At 41.4% G+C, this 23,214-nt stretch overlaps 1 protein-coding gene across 2 annotated transcripts in view; it reads right to left on the bottom strand.

Moving 5' to 3' along the window:
* SEC62 (SEC62 preprotein translocation factor) overlaps positions 1-23,083 on the bottom strand; it is a 31,504-nt gene extending 8,421 nt beyond the window's left edge. The window contains exons 1-5 of one of the 2 annotated variants that reach the window (XM_035133144.3): positions 23,039-23,083; positions 12,411-12,519; positions 11,132-11,237; positions 9,921-10,137; positions 1,222-1,314 (exon numbers count right to left, since the gene is read on the bottom strand). In XM_035133144.3, coding sequence (XP_034989035.1) covers positions 1,222-1,314; positions 9,921-10,137; positions 11,132-11,237; positions 12,411-12,519; positions 23,039-23,074 — 561 coding nt within the window. In that variant the 5' untranslated portion in view covers positions 23,075-23,083. Of the gene's footprint in view, positions 1-1,221; positions 1,315-9,920; positions 10,138-11,131; positions 11,238-12,410; positions 12,520-16,526; positions 16,789-23,038 lie in introns of those variants that run through there. The other variant, XM_035133143.3, reaches the window with a different exon arrangement.
* Positions 23,084-23,214: the final 131 nt, after the last annotated feature.

Raw genomic sequence — 23,214 nt, 5'->3', positions numbered from 1 at the left:
CGCCGACCTTCTGATCAGCAAGCCCTAGGCTCAGTGGTTTTTCTCTGTGACCTGAGCCAGCTTATTAATGGGCTGAGCGAAAGTCTTGTTCTCTGTACAACAATAAATCTATGTATTTTATCTATGCATTGCAGGGGGTTGGAACAGATGAGTCTCAGGTCCCTTCCAACTCTACAATTCTATGATTCTATGTCTGGGGCTGTGCCACTTCAGACTGCAGATGGAAGTTTATATCCTTTAATGTTCCTCCATACAAAAAGTTGCTCGCATGTAGAAGACTGTGCATCAGGAAGAAAACTGCAACCTTTCTACATGACAACTAGTGCTTGTGCTCTCTCTCTCTCTCTCTCTCTCTCTCTCTCTCTCTCTCTCTCTCTCTCTCTCTCTCTCTCTCTCTCTCTCTCTCTCTCTCCTCCCTCCCTCCCTCCCTCCCTCCCTCCCTCCCTCCCTCCCTCCTGTACTAGAGTATTGCAGTGTGAGGGAATGAAACTCAGACACAGGTCTAGTTCCTCAAGGAGAAGTATTTATGGTTATTAACACAGATCTGGGACCTGATCAGCACTTCTCTGCAAAGTGGGCTGGGGATGGAGGTATAGGGAAAAAGCAGGGCTGGGTGAAGATGCTTCTCCTCCCTGCCCATCACTGTTTCTGCACAACACCCATCTACCATTGCTTTCTGCAACAAGAGCAGCAAACATACACCTAGGATCAAAATGGACCAGGGGGGGGGTAGTGTGTAGGGTAGAGAGGTTTCTCATGAAGAGCTACATCTACCCTGCAAACTGCCTTTCCTTTTGCAGCAGAGAAACAGTGGTGTGGTTCCACCACCAAATGCTCAATTAGCCTTATAATAACATCTGAGATCACATAAACCCACAATGTACCCACGATTTGAAGGGCAGGGCTAGAGATGCAATCTATTCTATTGAATCCAGCCACAACAGGTAATTCTTGTCATGGCTATGAAGAACAATTGGAAAGTGCTGTTCCTTATTTCAAGCAAGACTAATGGTCCGTCTTTGGCAGCAGCTTTTCAGGACTTTCAAGGCAGCAGTAAACCTTTTAAAACATTACCAAAAACCAGAGCCAGATGTCTCCAATTCTGACCAACTACATCAAGAAAAATCTAGTCAGACTAGTGGATTTCTCCACATTTTTATTACTGGTAAACATTATTGACAGGAAAACATTTCAGCAACAGAGATTATTCAGTTACTGTACCTCATTTCCATCCAGAAAAACCTGATCTTCATGAGGCTCAAGTTTGAATTTTCTCTTTGTCTCCTTCTTCTTAGGCGTGCCAGGAGTTTCATCCTAATGACATATATTGGAAACAATTGCCAGTGAAATTGTGCTCATGAGAACACCTCATGAGCAACATTGAGGATAAAGACATGGTTCCACTTCAGAGCATGGTCTTTGGACTGAGATTAACCTTTATAACTAGGCATTTCCTTTTGGGGAACCTCCAGTCTGTGGGCCTGTCTGGCAGCACCATTTGCCCCACGGGGCCATATTGGACAAGCCATGCCCACCTGCCGCTCAACCTGATGTCTGAGAGGCAGGTAAAGGTGGGGTTTGGCCAAATGAGGCTTTGCAGGCACCACCAATCCAAGGTGCCTGCAAAGCCCTTTCTGCAGCAGCTCCTAAGCACCTGACACAGGTTGTTAGACACTTTGCAAGCAGAGTTTGGAATGCCCCTTGTGCTACACTTCCCAAGCACTGGGCGTCGAGTACCTGGACAAAGGGGCTATGCAACCTCCCCTGAAAGAAAGAAAAATTGTCCCATAAAGAATTGCAACACGTTGACACTTAATCTCCTAGAGATAAATTTGACAGGTGGGTAGGCCCTGCCAGGACTGGAGATACAAAGATATTATCCACTGAACTGAACAGGTACCCCATCCCCGCCTTAAATCCATTAAAATTCTCCCACTGATTTCAGTTACATGCAAATCAAGGAATGCAAAATTGACAAAAAGCTAAACATTTTGTTAAAATTTACTTTTTAGTATTATTGAGCACTCAGAAAGATACAGACACCAATTGTTCTGACTGATTCTCTTTTCTTCCTTAGAACACAAAGTTCTAGAACAGGCTATTTTAACCTCCTCCTCATTAGACCAATTCCCCCAAAAGATCTTAACTCAAACATGCCTCTATAATGTGAGTTATTTAATGTGCATCTTTTCAAATAAATTCTTAAAACTTTCTTGCCTGTATGTCTGCCTAGCTTCTTACTCTTCCCCCTTCTCACAGTCCTTGCCCTGGCACATCCCTTTGTGATTCCCCAGTAACGTTCCTTCACTATGGACTGAAAAGACTGCCAGGGTGCTAAGAATTCTTACCTGTGCTATGGAATCTCTCAAGTATGTGTGTTACAAAAAATAAGTGCACAATGCAGCCAAAATTAAGCCCTTTTTATTTTCACCAATTTCAAAAGGAAAGATTTAAGCACCTGTTAAAATATTTTATTAAAATTAATGGACTTTTTATATGCTTAGCTATAGCTGAATGTTGTTAATTATAATTTACAGTTGGTAATTGCAGAGACAAAAAACGAAGCAGGCTCAAAACTACAGTTAGCTCACAACTTGCTCTCATTTAACTTGTGCACATTCAACTTTACACACTTGGCAAATTTTAAAAATAAATAAATAAAAAGGGGCTGAAAGTGGGTGGGTGCCTGGGGAAAAATTCTTTTAGGCAATACCACCCTCCATTCCACCCAATGCATTTTTACTGCACACAATTTTGGCTTTATATGCTATCCCTAGAATAATAACCCCCACATACGTTGAGGCTTGCTTGTACAGTATTACAATCTGGTTTCCAGCCTAGCTATAGCCCTGAAACTATTTTGATCATTCTAGCTAATGAGCTTCATCAGGAGGGACAGGAGGAGCACAACCCTGTTGATTCTTAACTCTCCAATGTCTTCGATACTGCAAACCATGGCATCCCTCTGAACTGCCTTGCCTGAATGGGGCTTGGAGACGCGATGTTACAGTGGCTCTGGTTCTTTCCGGAAGAGTGAGTCTAGAACATGGTGTTGGGAGACTAATCACTGGATGAGCTCTGCCAGAGTTTGGGGCTGGCATGTCACCAAGATGCAGAGAACACACAGTTCAGCTTCTTGTTTCCATCTACTAATCTCAGAAAGACAGTAAAAACCTTATCAGGCATCTTGGGGCAGTTATGGGACAAATGAGGTCAAACAAATGGAAACTTAATCATGATAAATGGATATACAGTTTGGGATCTACATAGAGGTTTGCAAACAATTTTAGACAGGCTTACCCTGTCTCTAAAGAATCAGGTATGCAGTTTGAAAGTACTCATGGATCCAGTATTACCTATGGAAGTATAGATGGTAGACATGGAGGGGGTGGGGGGGAGATGGGGTTATTGGTTTATGGGTTGGTTTGTGGTTTTTTTGTTCTTGTTTTTATTATCCATTTTGTATTTTTATCTTGTATTTTTATGTTGTGAACCACCTTGAGATCAATGGATGATGGGTGGTATACAAATTTAATATGTTGTTGTTGTTGTTTAGTCGTTTAGTCGTGTCCGACTCTTCGTGACCCCATGGACCAGAGCACGCCAGGCACTCCTGTCTTGCACTGCCTCCCGCAGTTTGGTCAAACTCATGTTCGTAGCTTCGAGAACACTGTCCAACCATCTTGTCCTCTGTCGTCCCCTTCTCCTAGTGCCCTCAATCTTTCCCAACATCAGGGTCTTTTCCAAGGATTCTTCTCTTCTCATGAGGTGGCCAAAGTATTGGAGCCTCAGCTTCACGATCTGTCCTTCCAGGGAGCACTCAGGGCTGATTTCCTTAAGAATGGATTGGTTTGATCTTCTTGCAGTCCATGGGACTCTCAAGAGTCTCCTCCAGCACCATAATTCAAAAGCATCAATTCTTCGGCGATCAGCCTTCTTTATGGTCCAACTCTCACTTCCATACATCACTACTGGGAAAACCATAGCTTTAACTATACGGACCTTTGTCGGCAAGGTGATGTCTCTGCTTTTTAAGATGCTGTCTAGGTTTGTCATTGCTTTTCTCCCAAGAAGCAGGCGTCTTTTAATTTCGTGACTGCTGTCACCATCTGCAGTGATCAAGGAGCCCAAGAAAGTAAAATCTCTCACTGCCTCCATTTCTTCCCCTTCTATTTGCCAGGAGGTGATGGGACCAGTGGCCATGATCTTGGTTTTTTTGATGTTGAGCTTCAGACCATATTTTGCGCTCTCCTCTTTCACCCTCATTAAAAGGTTCTTTAATTCCTCCTCACTTTCTGCCATCAAGGTTGTGTCATCTGCATATCTGAGGTTGTTGATATTTCTTCCAGCAATCTTAATTCCGGCTTGGGATTCATCTAGTCCAGCCTTTCGCATGATGAATTCTGCATATAAGTTAAATAAGCAGGGAGACAATATACAACCTTGTCGTACTCCTTTCCCAATTTTGAACCAATCAGTTGTTCCATATCCAGTTCTAACTGTAGCTTCTTGTCCCACATAGAGATTTCTCAGGAGACAGATGAGGTGATCAGGCACTCCCATTTCTTTAAGAACTTGCCATAGTTTGCTGTGGTCGACACAGTCAAAGGCTTTTGCATAGTCAATGAAGCAGAAGTAGACGTTTTTCTGGAACTCTCTAGCTTTCTCCATAATCCAGCGCATGTTTGCTATTTGGTCTCTGGTTCCTCTGCCCCTTCGAAATCCAGCTTGCACTTCTGGGAGTTCTCGGTCCACATACTGCCTAAGCCTGCCTTGTAGAATTTTAAGCATAACCTTGCTAGCGTGTGAAATGAGGGCAATTGTGCGGTAGTTGGAGCATTCTTTGGCACTGCCCTTCTTTGGAATCGGGATGTAGACTGATCTTCTCCAATCCTCTGGCCATTGCTGAGTTTTCCAAACTTGCTGGCATATTGGGTGTAGCACCTTAACAGCATCATCTTTTAAAATTTTAAACAGTTCAGCTGGAATATCATCACTTCCACTGGCCTTGTTATTAGCAATGCTTTCTAAGGCCCATTTGACTTCACTCTCCAAGATGTCTGGCTCAAGGTCAGCAACCACACTACCTGAGGTGTACGAGACCTCCATATCTTTCTGGTATAATTCCTCTGTGTATTCTTGCCACCTCTTCTTGATGTCTTCTGCTTCTGTTAGGTCCTTACCACTTTTGTCCTTGATTATGGTAATCTTTGTACGAAATGTTCCTTTCATATCTCCAATTTTCTTGAACAGATCTCTGGTTTTCCCCATTCTATTGTTTTCCTCTATTTCTTTGCATTGCTCATTTAAGAAGACCCTCTTGTCTCTCCTTGCTGTTTTTTGGAAATCTGCATTCAGTTTCCTGTATCTTTCCCTATCTCCCTTGCATTTTGCTTGCCTCCTCTCCTCCGCTATTTGTAAGGCCTCGTTGGACAGCCATTTTGCTTTCTTGCATTTCCTTTTCCTTGGGATGGTTTTCATTGCTGCCTCCTGTATAATGTTACGAGCCTCCATCCATAGTTCTTCAGGCACTCTGTCCACCAAATCTAAATCCTTAAACCTGTTCCTCACTTCCACTGTGTATTCATAAGGGATTTGATTCAGATTGTATCTTACTGGCCCAGTGGTTTTTCCTACTTTCTTCAGTTTAAGCTGGAATTTTGCTATAAGAAGCTGATGATCTGAGTTACAGTCAGCTCCAGGTTTTGTTTTTGCTGACTGTATAGAGCTTCTCCATCTTTGGCTGCAGAGAATATAATCAATCTGATTTCGATGCTGTCCATTTGGTGATATCCATGTGTAGAGTCGTCTCTTGTGTTGTTGGAATAGAGTGTTTGTGATGACCAGCTTGTTCTCTTGACAGAACTCTATTAGCCTTTGCCCTGCTTCATTTTGAACTCCAAGGCCAAACTTGCCAGTTGTTCCTTTTATCTCTTGATTCCCTACTTTAGCATTCCAGTCCCCTGGACAAATTTAATATACAGTAATAATAATAATAATAATGCTTTTTACCAGCTGCAATGCTGTCTAGAGAAAGCATCAGCTACACACACAACATTCAGGCTACACTACTGTAATATCAACTATATAGGGCTGCCTCTGAAGACAGTCCAGAAACTTCAGCTAGTGAAAAATTCAACCACCAGAATACTTGACAGGGTGTGGGGTGGGGTAGGCAATATGACCACACCACACAAACTTTGCATCAGTTGCATTGGTCAGCCATTCGTTTCCAGGCTCAATTTAATGTGCTGCCATTAACATTTAAAGCAGGCATAGGCAACCTTGGCTCTCCAGATGTTTTGGAACTACAACTCCCATGATCCCTAGCTAACAGGACCAGTGGTCAGGGATCATGGGAGTTGTAGTTCCAAAACATCTGGAGAGCCAAGGTTGTCTATGCCTGATTTAAAGCCTCAAAAGGGTTGGGACCAGATTATTTGACAAACTACCCAAACTCACAGGAAGCTGATCAGGCCCTAAAATCAACCTTAGAGGACCTGTTCTTGCCATTGAAGACAATCAGATTAGTCAGGAACAGGAATGATCCTACATCTGTGAAATGTCCTGCCCAAAAGTCTGCTTTGGGCCCCTTTTGTATTGCCTTTAAATGGCTCCTAAAAGTGTCTTTATCCTGTCAACTTTTCTATTGATTTTCCCGTGACACTCCTACCCCAGATATGATTTTATCTGTTGCTAGTTTATTATACTATTTGTCAGTTGGTTTTTTGAACATTTTTATTGTAAGGGGCTGCATAATGATTTGCCCTAAAAGGTGGGGGGGGGTTTAAATAAAATGATGAAAATTAGGTGAATGGGTAATTATTGTACAGTCATACCTCCGTTTACGACCACAATTGGTTCTGGGGAGCTGGTCGCTCCCCGAGTTCATTGCTCCCCGAGGCACGCTTCTGCGAGTGCGTGAAGCGCTGATAGAGCGCTTCTGCGCACGCACACGCTGCGCAGATCACTTCTGCGCATCTGAGCGCCGCGGGACCAGGATGTAAACCAGGCATCCCCAAACTGCGGCCCTCCAGATGTTTTGACCTACAACTCCCATGATCCCTAGCTAACAGGACCAGTGGTCGGGGAAGATGGGAATTGTAGTCCAAAACATCTGGTGGGCCGAAGTTTGGGGATGCCTGATGTAAACACTTCCGGGTCCGCGGTGGTCGGAAACCGAAGCGGTCGCAAACGGAGGCAGTCGGAAACCGAGGTTTGACTGTACAGTAATTCTGGTTACTGGGCCAAACATTACTCAAGCAGAAGGTTGTTTGATTTCCCGTACCCTCCTCCTTACTGTGCCCCAAAAATGATTCTTTGTAAAATCAGAGAACACTCAAAACAGGGTTCACCCGGGATTGTTGTGCTGGGAGGAGAGACATGGCCAAAAGACAGAGGGAGCTCACAGAAGTGCAACTGCTTTTGCCCAATATCTTATGATTTCCCCATCTGTAACCTTCCATATAACATCCTAATACTGAGGGTTCCCTGTCCACAGGAGTAGCTTTTCCAGGACACAGAAAACAGCAGTGAGGAGAAAGGGTATAAGAAAGCTAGGCAATGCAAAAGGTCTTTTACTCATGAAAATTTGGAGGCAGCTTGTTGTTCTAATACAAGACAAATGGAGTCCAGTTCTCTAAACATATCTGTCATTTGGTATACCTCACTGGCTCAAATATAGGTTGTGAGAGTCATAACTTGTTACTTGCCAGATTTTAGTTGAATGGTATGAATCCTAAGATATGTTCTCTGAAAGACATTCACAGAATGACCTTCTCCTCTCCTCTCCTCTCCCTTCCCCACCTTGCACCCCCTAAAAGCTTCTCTGGAGAGTTGGTGGGCCCTTCTAAACAATGTAGTTTGTGGTGTCTGGGGGTCTTCTGAGGGAAGGGGGAAATCACCCATAATCCGTTTTAGATCCTAGAATAAGTTAACAAAGTTCATGGAAGGAAACCATTTCCAGTAGGATAGCCATGATAGTTGGTTGCAGCAAAAACAACAAAGACTTGAGGCACTACATCTGCTCTGACCCATCACATAGACTCACAATTTAAGGATTTACACCAGGCATTTCTCAGATTACAATAAAAATCCAATGGAGTGAAAGAGCAAATCAGCAAGGTCAGACCATTACCCAGAAATAATCAACTACAGGACAGATGAGGAAGAGAAAGCAACAGACCACCATTTATAGCCACCTACAGCTCCCAGATATAGCCACTCAAGCATGAATAATCTACAGCCCATCCTGGACAATATTGCTTCCTTCTCACAAGTCTTGGGTAGTAGGCCTGTTCTTGCTTACACACAACACCCATAACAACTACTCGCCAACAAGAGCTCACATAACAGAACACAAAAACAGGAACCAGGCCCTGCAACAAACCGAGATGCCAATTCTTTTCCCATACCTTCTCTGGCAACAGCATTACAGGACCTAAAATAACATCAATAGTTCATTCACCTGCTCATCTTCCAATGCAATATGTCATCTGCCAGCAATGCCCTTCTGCATTCTACATAGGACAAACAGGCCCATCCCTACACAAAAGAATCAATGAATACATATCTGACATAAGAAATTGCAATATTTATAGACCAGTAGGAGAATGCTTCAATCCACTAGGGCACTTTGCTAGTGATCTTAAAGTAGCCAAACTTGGAACAAAGGAATTTCCAAAGGAGGCCACAGCATGAAACAGCTACATTACAATTCACATGATCCTCCAGACAGCTTGGAGGGGTTTTTCTGCATATGGCAGGATGGACAACTTTCCTTCCTTCCACAAACCTCTTTAGCTGACTTATATTGAGATTCATGCCATCAATTTTAGTAGCTGAATTTTTTCCCAGCATTCTCAGTTGCTACAGCACATTGTATTTGGTGGTGGGGTGGTTGGAATGGGCAACTGTGGGGGTGGGGAGAGAACAGAGGGAGGACTAGATGAAATGTAGTGTCATGGAAAAGGGCATGGCTGACACCTGAACAGGAAAACTCCAGGACGGGAATATGTGTTTCAAACAAATTGTAAACTCAGTTATTTTTTGCATCCTTCCTGGGTATATTGTATTTCTAAATAAGAGACCTTGTATTTTTAATGAAACTGATATTCATCCATGGTTAAATTCACCCCAAGGATTTCAGTTTTCCTTAAACTTAAATCTGGGAACAATACTAAAAGAGGTAGTTATCAAAAAAGTAACTTTTTTAGAGCTTGAAACTGTTTACAGTATGCATATGGTACAATCTTAAGCACACATATTAGTATTTATTCTTGAAATTTTAATATTGAACCTAATGATAAAAAAGAGCGAAGGAAATTATGTCTAACCATGTCTACTGCCTCTTCCCAAATTAGAGTGCTCCGATAGATACACATTTATTCATACACAAATTGGGATGAAGATTACTGTACACTGCAGAAAATACTTCTCACATATCTATTTCAGAAATAAGTAATAGAAAGGGTCACTGAAACCTACTGAACACCTTTTGAGAATCCCGAAAAATTCACAGAACTATCTCTGTAATACTAGTCTCATTAAATGTTTTATTAAGCATGTCTATTAATATGACAGCAAAAATGCTAAAACTCTCTTGAGTGTGTACCTTGCACTATGTATTCTTTAATTTCTTTTAGCTTTTTTCACTTCTTCCTGTAAAAACAAGTCCATACTGTTAATGTCCTCCACTGAACATGTACAGTTTTTCTCATCAGGAACTATATTACACAGACCCTAAGTATTATGAGAAAAGCTATGGTAAGTAAAGAAATCCAAACTAGAAGTCTTTAACATTAATCTTTAACATTAGTTCGTTGAAGTTTTTAATTTTCTCTCACTCTGAATGGAATGCTATTTAATCCACTGTTTATATTATGGTTTCATCTCAGCTGGACTTGGGGATTCGCACTGACCTTTTTGCCTTCTTCTTTCTCACCATCCTTCTTCTTTTCCTTCTCTTTCTCCTTCTTAGCTTTTTCTTCTTTTCCGCCATCTTTTTTGCTCTTTTTCTCATCTTCTTTTCCACTTTCAGTCTTTCCTTTCTCTTTTTCCTTTTCTTTCTTTGCATCCTTGTCTGGCTTCATCTTCATCACTTTTAGAGCTCGGTGGAAAAACTGTTTCTTTAAAAGTCTTAGAAGAAAAATTCAGTTCATGCTTAATTTGGGAATCCACTGCTAAAGCGGAGTCATATGGTAAAGTAAACTCAATCTACTACTCAATCAAATAAGCAATCCATTCTACAACTATGACCAAACAAACTCTCCAGTCTACATCACATTTGGCAAGTTATTAAGAAAGATGGGGGGGATCTCTTAAATAAAAAATGTTTTTTTTAAAAAAAAGTCATTAGAACAGTGCCAGAGCTTGATTACTCCTTGAAATTTTTGTAAGCTGCCCAGGAAATAGGACTGAAGAGCAATATAAAAATACTTGCCATACATAAAATAATTTTCTTATAAGCACAGATTTTACATAAAATATCAATCTTCCCTATCGGTTGCCATTTCACACTGGATATATGCACATGTTACTAGTTAAAAAACAGTGACAAATGGTAGATGAGAGTAAAAATTAGACCACTATTTCTAACACATTTTGACAATATACCCTAACTCTCAGTTACGCCCAAGGGAACTCTTCATAAAATACTGATAATAAAAACCAGTGAACTTTAACATTTATAGGCAGTTTCTTCTATTTCTACAAAGCATAAAAATAAAATCTGCCAAGGTAATAAGGTCTTGTCGCTGAGATTTTGGAGTTCTGCAACTACAGTCACAAAGTAATTTTCAACTGAATGTTGTAATTCAACTAGAATAATCCTAGCTGCGTAGGCTGTTGGGATATGGGTAAAGCAGAGACCAAAGACACATAGCTGCCAAGTTTTCCCTTTTCTCGCGAGGAAGCCTATTCAGCATAAGGGAAAATCCCTTTAAAAAAGGGATAACTTGGCAGCTATGCAAAGACAACTATGAGGATCTATGGTTCCATGACTAGTCCCGATATAAAAAGATTTACTGATTACCTGACATAACACAATGAAAATACATTTTAATTCATTCTGTAAGATTATATTTAGGAGTATTCATAGTGTTTACAACAACATTAAAACAACCAGGCCTACCTGTTGCAATAATCAACTACAGACTCTCGAGTGGTAAACAGGGCTTCTTCTCCTTTCTTGGCTTTTGCCCACTTAGAATCCAGAAGGCAATCCACAGCTTTGGAGGCTGAAAAGAAAAACACACAAGAATGCTACACTGGAAAAATGTGACCAATCCTAAAGAAAATGGAAATTTTGGAACAGTAATAATTTTGTTCCTCATTTGATGACCTGTCTGTCTAAAAAGCTCACCCACAGTAGAACCCAACAATTTTTGAGTCCAAAGAAAACCTAGGAAATGACTAAGGAAATGACTGACTAAGACATTTTCACTTTTACTTTTTTCTGGCTTCAGCCTGAATAAACCTTGTACACATAAATCCAATGTCTGGAAGTATCTGAAACCATTTAGGTTTGTCCAAATTTCTGTATTCTTGAAGGAATGGGAAGCTAAGGGCCTTTTATATGAACCACACACACTGTTATGTCTACTCAAAAGTAAGTTGCACTGAGTTCAGTGGAGCTTACTCCCAGGTAACTGAGCAAGAAGTGCAGTCCAAAGCTTCCATCTGCTGCAAGTGATTATGAAGATAAACTGCTTAGTGGATTATGTAGGCCAAGGACACTTTGGCAGAAAGCAGAGTGCCTCCTCCATATCTTTTTTCTTTTTCTAAGATGAAAATGAATTGTTTTACAGACTTGCAGCAGTTCCATATTCAGGGTCCTACACAGTGCAGCAGTTCCATAGAAGTACAGCTAGGATATACCGGTAAATTGTAGTATTAGATACAAGTTGTCACAGTTAATGAGATGGCATCAATGGTTAGTATGGGAGAAGGCAAAACTATCTTGTCTGTCATCACTGCTGTTGTCATAAGAGGACACCAACCATCAGCAATCCATTTTCCAATGGATTATTATGACTAATACCATAGGAATATTATATGTGCTACCATCGCCATCACTCACTCAGGCTTTCAAATCTGAATAAAAATAATAAAATAAAATCTGAATAAAAAATAAACACAGTCTGAACCAGAAACTTCTACACTCTGCAGAAGATAAAGATTCTACTCCTACCCTGGAATTCACTGAGGTAAAGTACAGACCATAAAATGCTATTAATTTTTTAAAAAATTAATAATAATTGGGGGGGGGGAATCAGGCTGTGATTAGTTTTAATCAGATTCTCATCCCCACTTATCTCCCAGGTAAAAGCAAGAATAAAAACATTTTCCTCCAAGTGCTACAAATATTGACAATCAGGTTGCCACATGATTTGGGTAATATTTAACCTTACCAATGAAGTAATCTACTCTGTGACCCATCATATTGGTAGACTTGGTTGGACAGTTGAAACGCAGGTATTTAGCAACAGCCTTTTCCTCTTTGAATGGCTCACCCACCTCCTTTAAGAGAAAACAGAGCAAATGCAAATTTAAAGCAGAAAGCTACAATATTTTCATATGTACAGTCATATCTCGGGTTACAGCTGCTTCAGGTTGTGTCTTTTCGGGTTGTGCTCCGCGCTGAACCCAGAAGTAACGGAACGGGTTACTTCCGGGTTTCGGCGCACGCGCAGCTCTAAATCATGCTTTGCGCATGTGCAGAAGCGCTGAATCGCAGCGCGTGGTTGCGAATGTGCCTCCCGCACATTGTGAACGCTGTGGGTTGCGAATGTGCCTCCTGCACGGATCACGTTCGCAACCTGAGCGTCTGCTGTACTGAAATTTTACAAAGCTCAACTCACTTTCATAGCATGTGAAACATAATGCCTCAGATAGTTACATGGTAATATTTTGTAAATACCTCATTATCAACAAAGACTCTTGTGAAATCTTAAAGGTAAAGGGACCCCTGACTGTTAGGTCCAGTCGTGACCGACTCTGGGGTTGCGGCGCTCATCTCGCGTTATTGGCCGAGGGAGCCGGCGTACAGCTTCCAGGTCATGTGGCCAGCATGACTAAGCCGCTTCTGGCAAACCAGAGCAGCACACGGAAATGCCATTTACCTTCCCGCTGTAGCGGTCCCTATTTATCTACTTGCACTTTGAGGTGCTTTCGAACTGCTAGGTTGGCAGGAGCTGGGACCGAGCAACGGGAGCTCACCCCGTCATGGGGATTCAAACCGCTGACCTTCTGATCAGCAAGTCCTAGGCTCAGTGGTTTAACCCACAGCGCCACCCACGCGAAATCTTAAAGACTAACAAATATAGAAAATATAGGAAATTTACCTCCCAAGACCAAATTATTGTTGCCTTGTAGTTTAGAAGTTAAGAATGGGTGCCCACATCAATTGTTAGTGGGATACTATTCTAGATTATTGGCCTCTATCAGCAGGTCAGCACGCTAACACATAACAGAAGCAACCACAAGGTGGGAACAGAGCTGGCAGAATATTTGAACACACTAAGATTTATTTTTTGACAGAATTTATGTACCAAAGTGTCCAAATGAAGCTGGTTGATTGTATTTAGAAACGTCAAAGACTGGGAAAATGTTCCGACAGTTTTCTAATTTGGTGGCTTTGGAGAAGTGGAGAGAAATGTGATTCTGTCATCCCTAAATGTGTTCCCCTTGAGACACAGGTTGCGTTGTGGTCTAAACCACTGAGTCTCTTGGGCTTGCTGATCGGAAGCTCAGCGGTGTGAATCCACATGACAGGGTGAGCTCCCGTTGCTCTGCTCCAGCTTCTGACAACCTAGCAGTTCAAAAGCACACCAGTGCAAGTTGATAGGCACCGCTGCGGCAGGAAGGTAAATGGTGTTTCCATGCACTCTGGCTTCCGTCACGGTGTTCCATTGCTCCAGAAACGTTTTAGTCATGCTGGCCACATGACCCCGAAAGCTATCTGTGGACAAATGCCAGCTCTCTCGGCCTGAACCGAGATGAGGGTCCACCCCATAGTTGCCTTTGACTGGACTTAAATGTCCAGGGGTCCTTTACCTTTACCATTACCTTTTATACTTCCCCTTAATGACAAAGTACATAGTCTGGAAATGATTGTGGACCCTTCGGTATTGAGGGCTTCCCAGGTGGTAGCATTAATAACAGGAGGCCATTTTACCAGCTTAAGACAGGTGAGCATATTGAGGCCACTGCTGTCATATAATACCCATTGCAATGTGTTCTATGCAGGGCTAATTTGGAAAACAGTTCAGAAGCTGCAGGTGGTTTGCAGTTTACCTGACAGGGACACGTTGTAAAAAGCATGTCACTCCTGTCATTGCTCAACTTTACTGGCTGCATTTTTGCTTCAGGCATGCTGGTGATTGTTTTTAAGGCCTTAATCTGTCTAGGTTAGGTCCTGCATCTTTTTAGGGGCATTTCCTGCCCTGTTTCTCCATGTTTGCAGGGAAAGCTCCGTGTCCCCTCCATTTAGGGAACCAAAACTTTGAAGGTCCAGAGCTTGATATTCTCTGTGGGGGAACAGAACATGAACCCCCATTTGGTCCCTATAATGTTGGTCTTTTAGTAGTAAATGAAAACCCCAGCTCTTACAAAATGCTTCTGGTGTCAGCTATTTGGGTGTTTTAATTGCAGTTGCTTTTAGTCTGGTTATAAATTCTTTATTTTGCTGCACTGGAAACTCTGCCAGATGGGCAGGGTATAAATAATAAATAATTACTATTATTATGATTTCTATTAACTGCTTCATTACTCCAGATGGGCGTTTTATTTAAATTATTTTATTTGATGATTGTAGCTTTAAATCGGTTTCATACTCTGCTTTGGTGTGTGATCTTTTGGAAGTAATCCAAGCCTATAAATGGCTAATAAATAAATAAAAACAAAAAGGGCTATAGCTAAATGTCTTCTCTGTCAAAAAGTTGTGATTAGGGATTCTTAAAACTAACAAGATTTTAAAACAATGTATTTAGCTCTGTTTTCTACCTTTTAATGTTTCACTTACAACAAAGCAGCAAAGTAGTAAGAAAGAATGGGAAGAACGTGCAAGCTGGTTAAAACACATACACACTTGCTAAATAATATAAAAAAGTTATAGTACTGGACAGTCCCTGTTTGGTTGAACAAACTATTAAAATGAAGCAACACCCACGCTGAAGCCATAGAACATTCTCCACCTGCTACAAGACAGAAAAATCATGTTGAGCCTGTGAAGCAAGTTTATTGATGACACAGCTGTTGCTTCCCTTTTTGCAAACAGGTTGGAGTGTCCAAAAACAGTCCTGCAAAAACTATAGAATGTTAAGAGAGATAAATTCTGGAAATTTTTGCTAATCAAACTAATGGGTAAGAGGGGGGGAAGTGTTAGCATAGCTGCCAAGTTTTCCCTTTTCTCACGAGGAAGCCTATTCAGCATAAGGGAATTTCCCTTAAAAAAGGGATAACTTGGCAGCTATGAGTGTTAGTTTACAAATTGCTTAATGTAATTTATGGATCTATGGAACCCCCTTAAAAAGATATGACACACAAATTCTTCCAAACAATTGGAATAAAACTTGGGAATCATTAACCTCAAAATCTGTTTCCAGTTTTCTTGGGGGAAATGCCTTAAAAACATTACACAGATGGTAATAGCACTCCTTTGCAAATGTAAAAAATATTTCTTTCTAGATCACCTAATTTGTTGGAAGGGTTGCAATAAACTTGGTACTTATTATCATTCATGGTGGGAATGTTAGTTGGTAATATTTTTGGAATGTAATTTTGACAGAAATGACAATTATTACTAAAAAAACACTATTGCTTTTTGTCCAAAATTAATGTCACTGAATATTTTTGATGATACCAATGTAACTATATTGTCAAAAGAATTGATCTTATACAGTATATTATCTTTGTATGTAACTATATTGTTGTATGTAACTATATTTGTATGTAACTATATTGTCAAAAGAATTGATCTTATACAGTATATTATCTTTGGCAGCATGAATAGTAACTGCAACTCAATGGAAAACATTCAATAATCTTAAACTGGACACTTCATACCAATCATTCTGGAATACAGTTTAATAGGAAAAAATAATGCAGAAGTTGAGATTTCGACAAGGGCTACAACCTTCAGACACTTTTAATATGATTTGGCATTCCTTTGTGACATATACAGCGGAACCTTCATTTTCAAGACAACCCTTGTCACAAGCCTGACAAATCTGGTACTATACTTGATAAGCTGATGAAGTTCATGGTCTTTACTTGGGTTTTGTTATTTTAACTTATTCTACATGCCTACATTATAGTTTTTTCATATTTTAGTTTTTATCTGTTATAATTGTTTTCTCTGTTTTATATAATTATGAAATGAAATAATAAAAACCTAATAATAATAATAATAATAATAACAACAACAACAATAATAAATATTCTTAAAATAATGTCTATTGGATAGAACTATATATGAATAGCTGCAAAAAGCCAATCCCTCCCCATAATATTACTAAAACCAGCACCTCATTTCCACATAGATCAGAAGGAAGCTGCGGGCAGAATGGGGCCGTGTCCTCTGGACTCTCATCTTCATATCCCCACATGAAATCTTTGTGCAGAAATGAACCAGTGGAGCAAAGTATGTCCAGATGAAAACCTAACTACTACACTGAGCAAAGAAGGCACGTTTGCTCTGAAGTCGTAGCAAAGACAACAGCAGCTGCTGCTAGAAGTTACTGGGAGCCTATTCTTTTCCCTATGCAAGTCACTGCGGGTAAGGAAGTAATGTTATGCAAATATGGAAACAATGTCATCATATCTTAAATTCTTACACGTTCACCTTGGTATGTTAAAATCTCTTTTTGCAAGAGGGCTGTTTAGCAATGGTGCAATATGATAGGCTAACTAAAACAATAGTCGTTTCTGTAATGTGCTGTCTCAGACACTTAATTACACTTGCTTGGAAAATACTGTTTGTACATCAAAGGTAGGCAACTTGTTGTGCACAGAGGCTCACATTAGAAAAATACAATTAACAGCTTTTTCAGCATATTCTAAGTTCATGTAATTAACATGATAGACTACTAACTACCTACTTAGAGAGCCAGTGCAGTGCAGTAATTAGAGTGTCCAACTAGGACCTACAAGACCAGAGTTCAAAGGGGGCGGGCTGAAGCTCACTTAAGCATGAAACTCACTGGGTGTTGTGCCAGTCACTAACGTATCTCTCAGCCCAGCCTAACTCACAGGGTTGTTGTGGGAGAAATGAGAAGGTGGAGAACCATGTACAGCACCTTGAGCTCCTTAGAGGAAAAGGCAGGATATAAATGCAATGACTAAGCAAACAAATAAATAATAGGGAGCCTTTTTTCTTTTTTTCTGCTTTAGGACTAACTGTATTTCTTTTCTGAATGCAAAATATTTTTATAAATGGTCTCTGTGTCCAAAGGCACTGCAGACAATACACAATATTAAAAATCTACATTCTAAAAACAAAACAAAACAAAGAAAGAAATGGGTGAGATTCCCTGGATTTCGTTTGGAATAGGTTCTAGTTAACAAGTTTAAGCTTGAACTGGTTTGGATCATGCCCAGGGTAGATCACCACTGCTCATCTGAACATATAACCATATGTAATTATATTTCATCTCTTGCATTACTCACTAAAGCCCATATGCAAGCAATCTATTAGAGATTCCTAGGGTCCAATCAAAAACCTATAAAGAATCAACAGAACACAATGACTGTCCTATACTGTATATATATTTCTATATATATTCCATCACAAAGTTGGCTACCATACCACTGCACTAACAATACAGATCAGGGGTCAGCAACCTTTTTCAGCCGTGGGCCAGTCCACCGTTCCTCAGACCATGTGGTGGGCCAAACTATATTTTGAAAAAATATTTTAACGAATTCCTATGCCCCACAAATAACCCAGAGATGTATTTTAAATAAAAGCACACATGCTACTCATGTAAAAACACCAGGCAGGCCCCACAAATAACCCAGAGATGCATTTTAAATAAAAGGACACATTCTACTTATGTAAAAACACGCTGATTCCTGGACTGTCCGCGGGCTGGACTGAGAAGGCGATTGGACTAGTTCATCTCACAGAAACTGCATAGAAGGCTGCCTGCACATTTTGCTCCACAAATTATTTTTAGGAAGTCTAGACACCTTTTTTTTAAAAATGAAAACTCAGCAACTGGAGGGGGGTCCAGTACATCAGTACAGTGGTACCTCGGGTTACGTATGCTTCAGGTTACATACGCTTCGGGTTACGTACCATTTTAACCCGGAAGTAAGTAAACCTGGAAGTGAACGAAGCCCGGACATCCGCGGGGACTGCGGAGGCCTCTGCAATCGGCTTCTGGCTGCGGAGGCTCTCGGAGGCCTCGCAGCTGCCCGGAACACAGCCCGGACATTGGCAGGGCCTGCGGAGGCCTCTGCAATCGGTCTCTGGCTGTGGAGGCAGTGAGTGGCCGGGAGACACCAAGTCCTAGGAGGGGGAAACAGCCAGACAAGATGGATCCGTTTAGCCAGCTGGAGAAGCTGAGACAGATAGGAGAGGTACTCTGGCAACCAAGTCCTTCTTCATGCCATGCACAGTTAACCTATGGAACTCCCTTCCACAGGAGGCAGTGATGGCCACCAACTGACTATCATCAGTGCATGTAAGAAAAAAAATCAATTTTAATTTTTATCATCTAAAATACTGTCTTATTTATTTTATAGTACAGTACATTGATTATTGCCTTCATTTTATGGATCAATGTTCTCGGTAGACAGTAAAATTCATGTTAAATTGCTGTTTTAGGGGGTATTTTTCAACATCTGGAAAGGATCAATCCACTTTCCACTACTTTCAATGGGAAAGTTCGCTTCAGGTTAAGAACGGACTTCCAGAACCAATTAAGTACTTAACCTGAGGTACTACTCTGTGCCTGCCTCTCAGCAGCACTGCATATAACTGATTTTGCTTGAATTGCAAAGTGGCTAGTCAGCAGACCACTACACTTACCACTTGCACACGAATAGCAGTGCTTATGTTAAGCAGCTGAATGTAGGTGATGGTTACAGGGGACATGGTCAACTGCACCAAGGGCACCTGATCACATCTCTAAAATGGAATGCAAGGATCGGAAGAAAAGCATGTTCATAGCTGCCAAGTTTTCCCTTTTCTCGCGAGGAAGCCTATTCAGCATAAGGGAAAATCCCTTTTAAAAAGGGATAACTTGGCAGCTATGGCATGTAGCTCCCTTCCTTGCCCAAGCAACCACTGCCTACTTTTCCAGGTGACAAGATTTTGGTTCTTTCAGGCTAATAAGCATGTGATAACTGCGGAAGTGTTGTGAATTTGAGGCAGAGATCATGTTGCCTTGGCTTCTCCAGTCTCTTATCAACAGAAAATAGCTACCCACTACCAGTGTTGCCTTTGTTTGCCACAGCTGTTTTTACAGTTTTTTCAAAGAAACTTGAAGCAAAGGTCAGTTTAATATAGTTACCCATGCAAGAAGCTGGCAAGCACAGTCTGTTCTTAAGATCTTTTTTGTACCAACTTCCCCACTTGTGAGATGAACTGCCCTCCAAGAACCAAATTAACTTAAATGACTTGAGATTTGAGTCAATCATGTTTGTAAATCATATATCCGGTTCTTTCAAGACAGAAATGAAAATGTCTGAAGTTTAAATCTTAACTGAAGATGCTCAATATATATGACTAATTCTTGATGGGATGGATTTTTCTTCTGTAGTATGTCAATTAATGGCAGTCCGGCCACAAATGTGATACAGAGGAAAACTTCAGTTTTCATTAGCCAAAGACCATCAGAAGTGTATTACGACACCAGTTTTAGGTATACAAATAATTATACTAATACAGAGATCTGTATTTGTTTTACTTCTATGATTTCAATACATCTCTCAGTCACTGTCCCTCTGGTGCCACTGCTCCAGATGTAGCTATTAAGAATTTATGATAGTATCATTCATCAGCCTGCTATTCATGATGACACCAAACAAAATATTATATATCAAACCTTGAACAGAGCTACGTGACAATCAGGGGTGTACAAAACTGAAATACTTTGAAAAGTGACAAAAGTGGCATAATCAGGTGCAAAACTAGGTAGGCTTTATTTCACCAGGTCAAAGACCTGGTTTGGCACCCCTCATGTGTACTGTATTTGTGTACACACACGCACAAATAGGCTGGGAGCCTCAATGGCGCTCCCCTGGGGGGGGGACCCAGCTAGCCCCCCCCAATAGCTGTGGCAGTGGGCATAATTCAAGAAATAGTGCTATTCTTGAAGAGAAATAATTGCTGTTACTATTTGATATAAACTTCTTTGAACTAGTTTTTCCTCATTAAATAAATTTAAAACCATCCAGCACCCAAACAAAATATATTTAGCAAGAGATGGCTGCACAATGTATTGCACACTAAACTAGCATATTACTAATAAAGCATATGTTAAGTATCCAAAGCTGTCAGTAAATGCTTTGCATGAGATCAACGTCCTGGCAATCAAAGACGCAACATACTCATACTGTGACACTAAAGCAAAGGTCCATAAACATTTGCAAGAGATTATTCCGGCTTTATCTAGGAACAGTTTGTGAAATGTTATCTCTGCTGGCATGTAAAAACAACAAACAGTATTTTAAAGAATCTTTTCAAATACTGAAGAGCTCCTATAATCTAGACAATATACAATATCTTTTTTAGTGTTAATTGTGAGTAACTCAGCCTTCAAACTGTCCTACTGTTTAAACCTTCTTTAGACTATATATTAATGGGGGAGGTGTTGAGAGAAGCCTCACATTTTGGAGGCAGTGAGGGGGAGGGAATCTCAGAATTTTTTAAAAAAAAACAGGAGGAAGAGAGGTATATACGGTAGTGTGTCTCTGCAGCTCATTCACAATCTTTATGGTTTGGTGAATACTGTAGTTTTACCGAAGCCTCAATGAGACAGGATGGTAGCTGTCAAGTTGGCCATGAATATTTTAGAATACATTTCTCAAATATTTGTTGGCATAATTATTACAATCACATAAACAATATGCTTAGGCTGCACAAAATTATAACTGCTAATAATATCATATTCTTGTTTTTGCCAAGAGTTGTTAACTGTAAAAACAATGGTCCATCTAGTGTTAATATTCTTTATAGACTTTGCATATTCTTACCCTGCACGCAACGCAAGTTAAACTTTTTTCAATATTGTCAATATATAGGCCTTCCCACATTTGAACAAGTTTTGGAAGATACTGAATTAAATAACCTTAACAAACAGCACAGCTTCATTGACACAGATATTTTTAAGATATATTTGTTCACTACAGAGCACATATGTGACATACCTAACATATGCCATCTATTGCAGATACGGTTGCCAGATAGTAGACAGGACTTCTGTGCCTTTAATTGCCCTGCTCTCTTTTGAGCCTGGAAACCTTAAAGAGAAACCAGCAGACCCTTTGCTTGGAAATTAAAGAAAGGGTCTGCTGGTTTCTCTTTAAGGTTTCCAGACTCAAAAGAGAGCAGGGCAATTAAAGGCACAGAAGTCCTGTCCACTATTGAGTCTGGCAACCCTAATTGAAGAAGACTTTATAGCATAGCTTTGAAGTGAGAAAAACTTCCCTTCCCTTGCTCTCATAATGAGACTACCAAAAATAATTACTGCAGTTGACTGCAGAAAAAGTGACTCATTCATATGCTGTCGCTACATCTGGAACATCCAAGAAGAAACACTCTTCTAGGTATGTGTGAGGATGCCTGTGAACCTAAGGGCATCACAGAAGATGATAATGAATACAGGTTGTGTAAATGAGCGAGCGTGCTAGAATTAGCAAGATTGAGCAGAAGTGAAAAACTGATACTGTATTATAATGCAAAAGGGTGGCATCCACTAGCATGCAACAAGCAAACTCCACATGATGCAGAGGTGATTAAACAGCATTAAGTATAGTGCTCACCAAATAGGAAATTCTCACAGTTACAGGTTGTATGTGTGATAACCATGCATGCTAAGTCTGTATTTTAGATGTATGTGAAGTAGATAGCCTACTATGCTGGTGTAAAGAGAAGACAGTTTATTGGGGAATTCCCTCAGGGTTTCACAGGTACATTTGGCAATGAAGCGGGTTTGGGTTTGGGGGGGGGATTCCATGCGACAACATGGTGCAATAAGGTGTAGGGTGTGTGTGTGTGTATAGACAATTAACAGGGGAAAGATGATTGCAAACAGCTGTTGTGATGGTAGAAACGTTTATACTGTTTGTAGGGTGAGCCTGGAAAAGAGTGCTGGGCTGCCATTTGTGGGAACACTAGGCTTCGAGTCACATAGCCAAGAAATGCGAATGGATGCCCCTCTGCGGAGGGAAAACCACCCGAACCGCAGAACAGAAAGGGGGGAAGGATGCGTCGTGGTGGGACTGTAGGTGGGGCACTGTCAAGACGCACCGAAAAAGAGCACAGCGGGGAAGCGCAGATGGTGGAGGGGCTCGCCAGTGATAAGAGTCCCTCGGGCCACAGCGCCTGGAGAAGGAGCAGCTTTGTGCTGGCGTTTGGAGTTGGGGTGCCCCATAGTCCTGTGATGCGTCACCATCAAAGGGGCTGCTCTGTGTGTGGGGTGGGTGGGGGAGGAGGTGTTTGGTGGGGTGAAAAGGGCAGATAAACATCCTGGGCTGAGTATGGAGCTACTGGAGAGTGGGGTGGGAATGCGGGACTGGAGCGCCCATCGGTCTCCCACTAAGGAAAGAGGCGCGAGTGGAGGGTGGGGGGAGAGAGAGAGATGCCCTGAAGAGAAGGGGAGAGCAGTGACGTGGCTGGCCCTGTGGCGAAAGGAAGATGGAGGTGGGGGGAGAGAAGAGAGGGAATAAAAGAGGCCGAAACTATCAGAAGAGGCACTGAGGCGAAACTATCAGAAGAGGCACTGAGGGGGAGGGGGAGTCCGTGTGGAAGGAGATAAAAAGGGAAGCGGTTCCCGCCGGCGGTTGGCGAGGAGAGGAGCGAGCGAGGTACCTGAATCCGCTTCCTGTGTCTCCTCCGCTCCGCCATGTTGTCCCCGTCTGGTCTCCCGGTGACGTGGGGCTGAGGCGAGCTCGGGGAGGGGGGCTGGGAGGAGGAGGAGGAGAAGGGGGGGCAGATTTTGTCTCTCTGTGAGTGAGAAAGAGAAGCACAGACACAGGGAGGGGAGG

This window comes from Zootoca vivipara, chromosome 5, assembly GCF_965207765.1.
Source record: "Zootoca vivipara chromosome 5, rZooViv2.hap1.1, whole genome shotgun sequence".
Lineage (NCBI taxonomy): Eukaryota > Metazoa > Chordata > Lepidosauria > Squamata > Lacertidae > Zootoca > Zootoca vivipara.
This window is presented reverse-complemented; position numbering and strand designations above follow the sequence as displayed.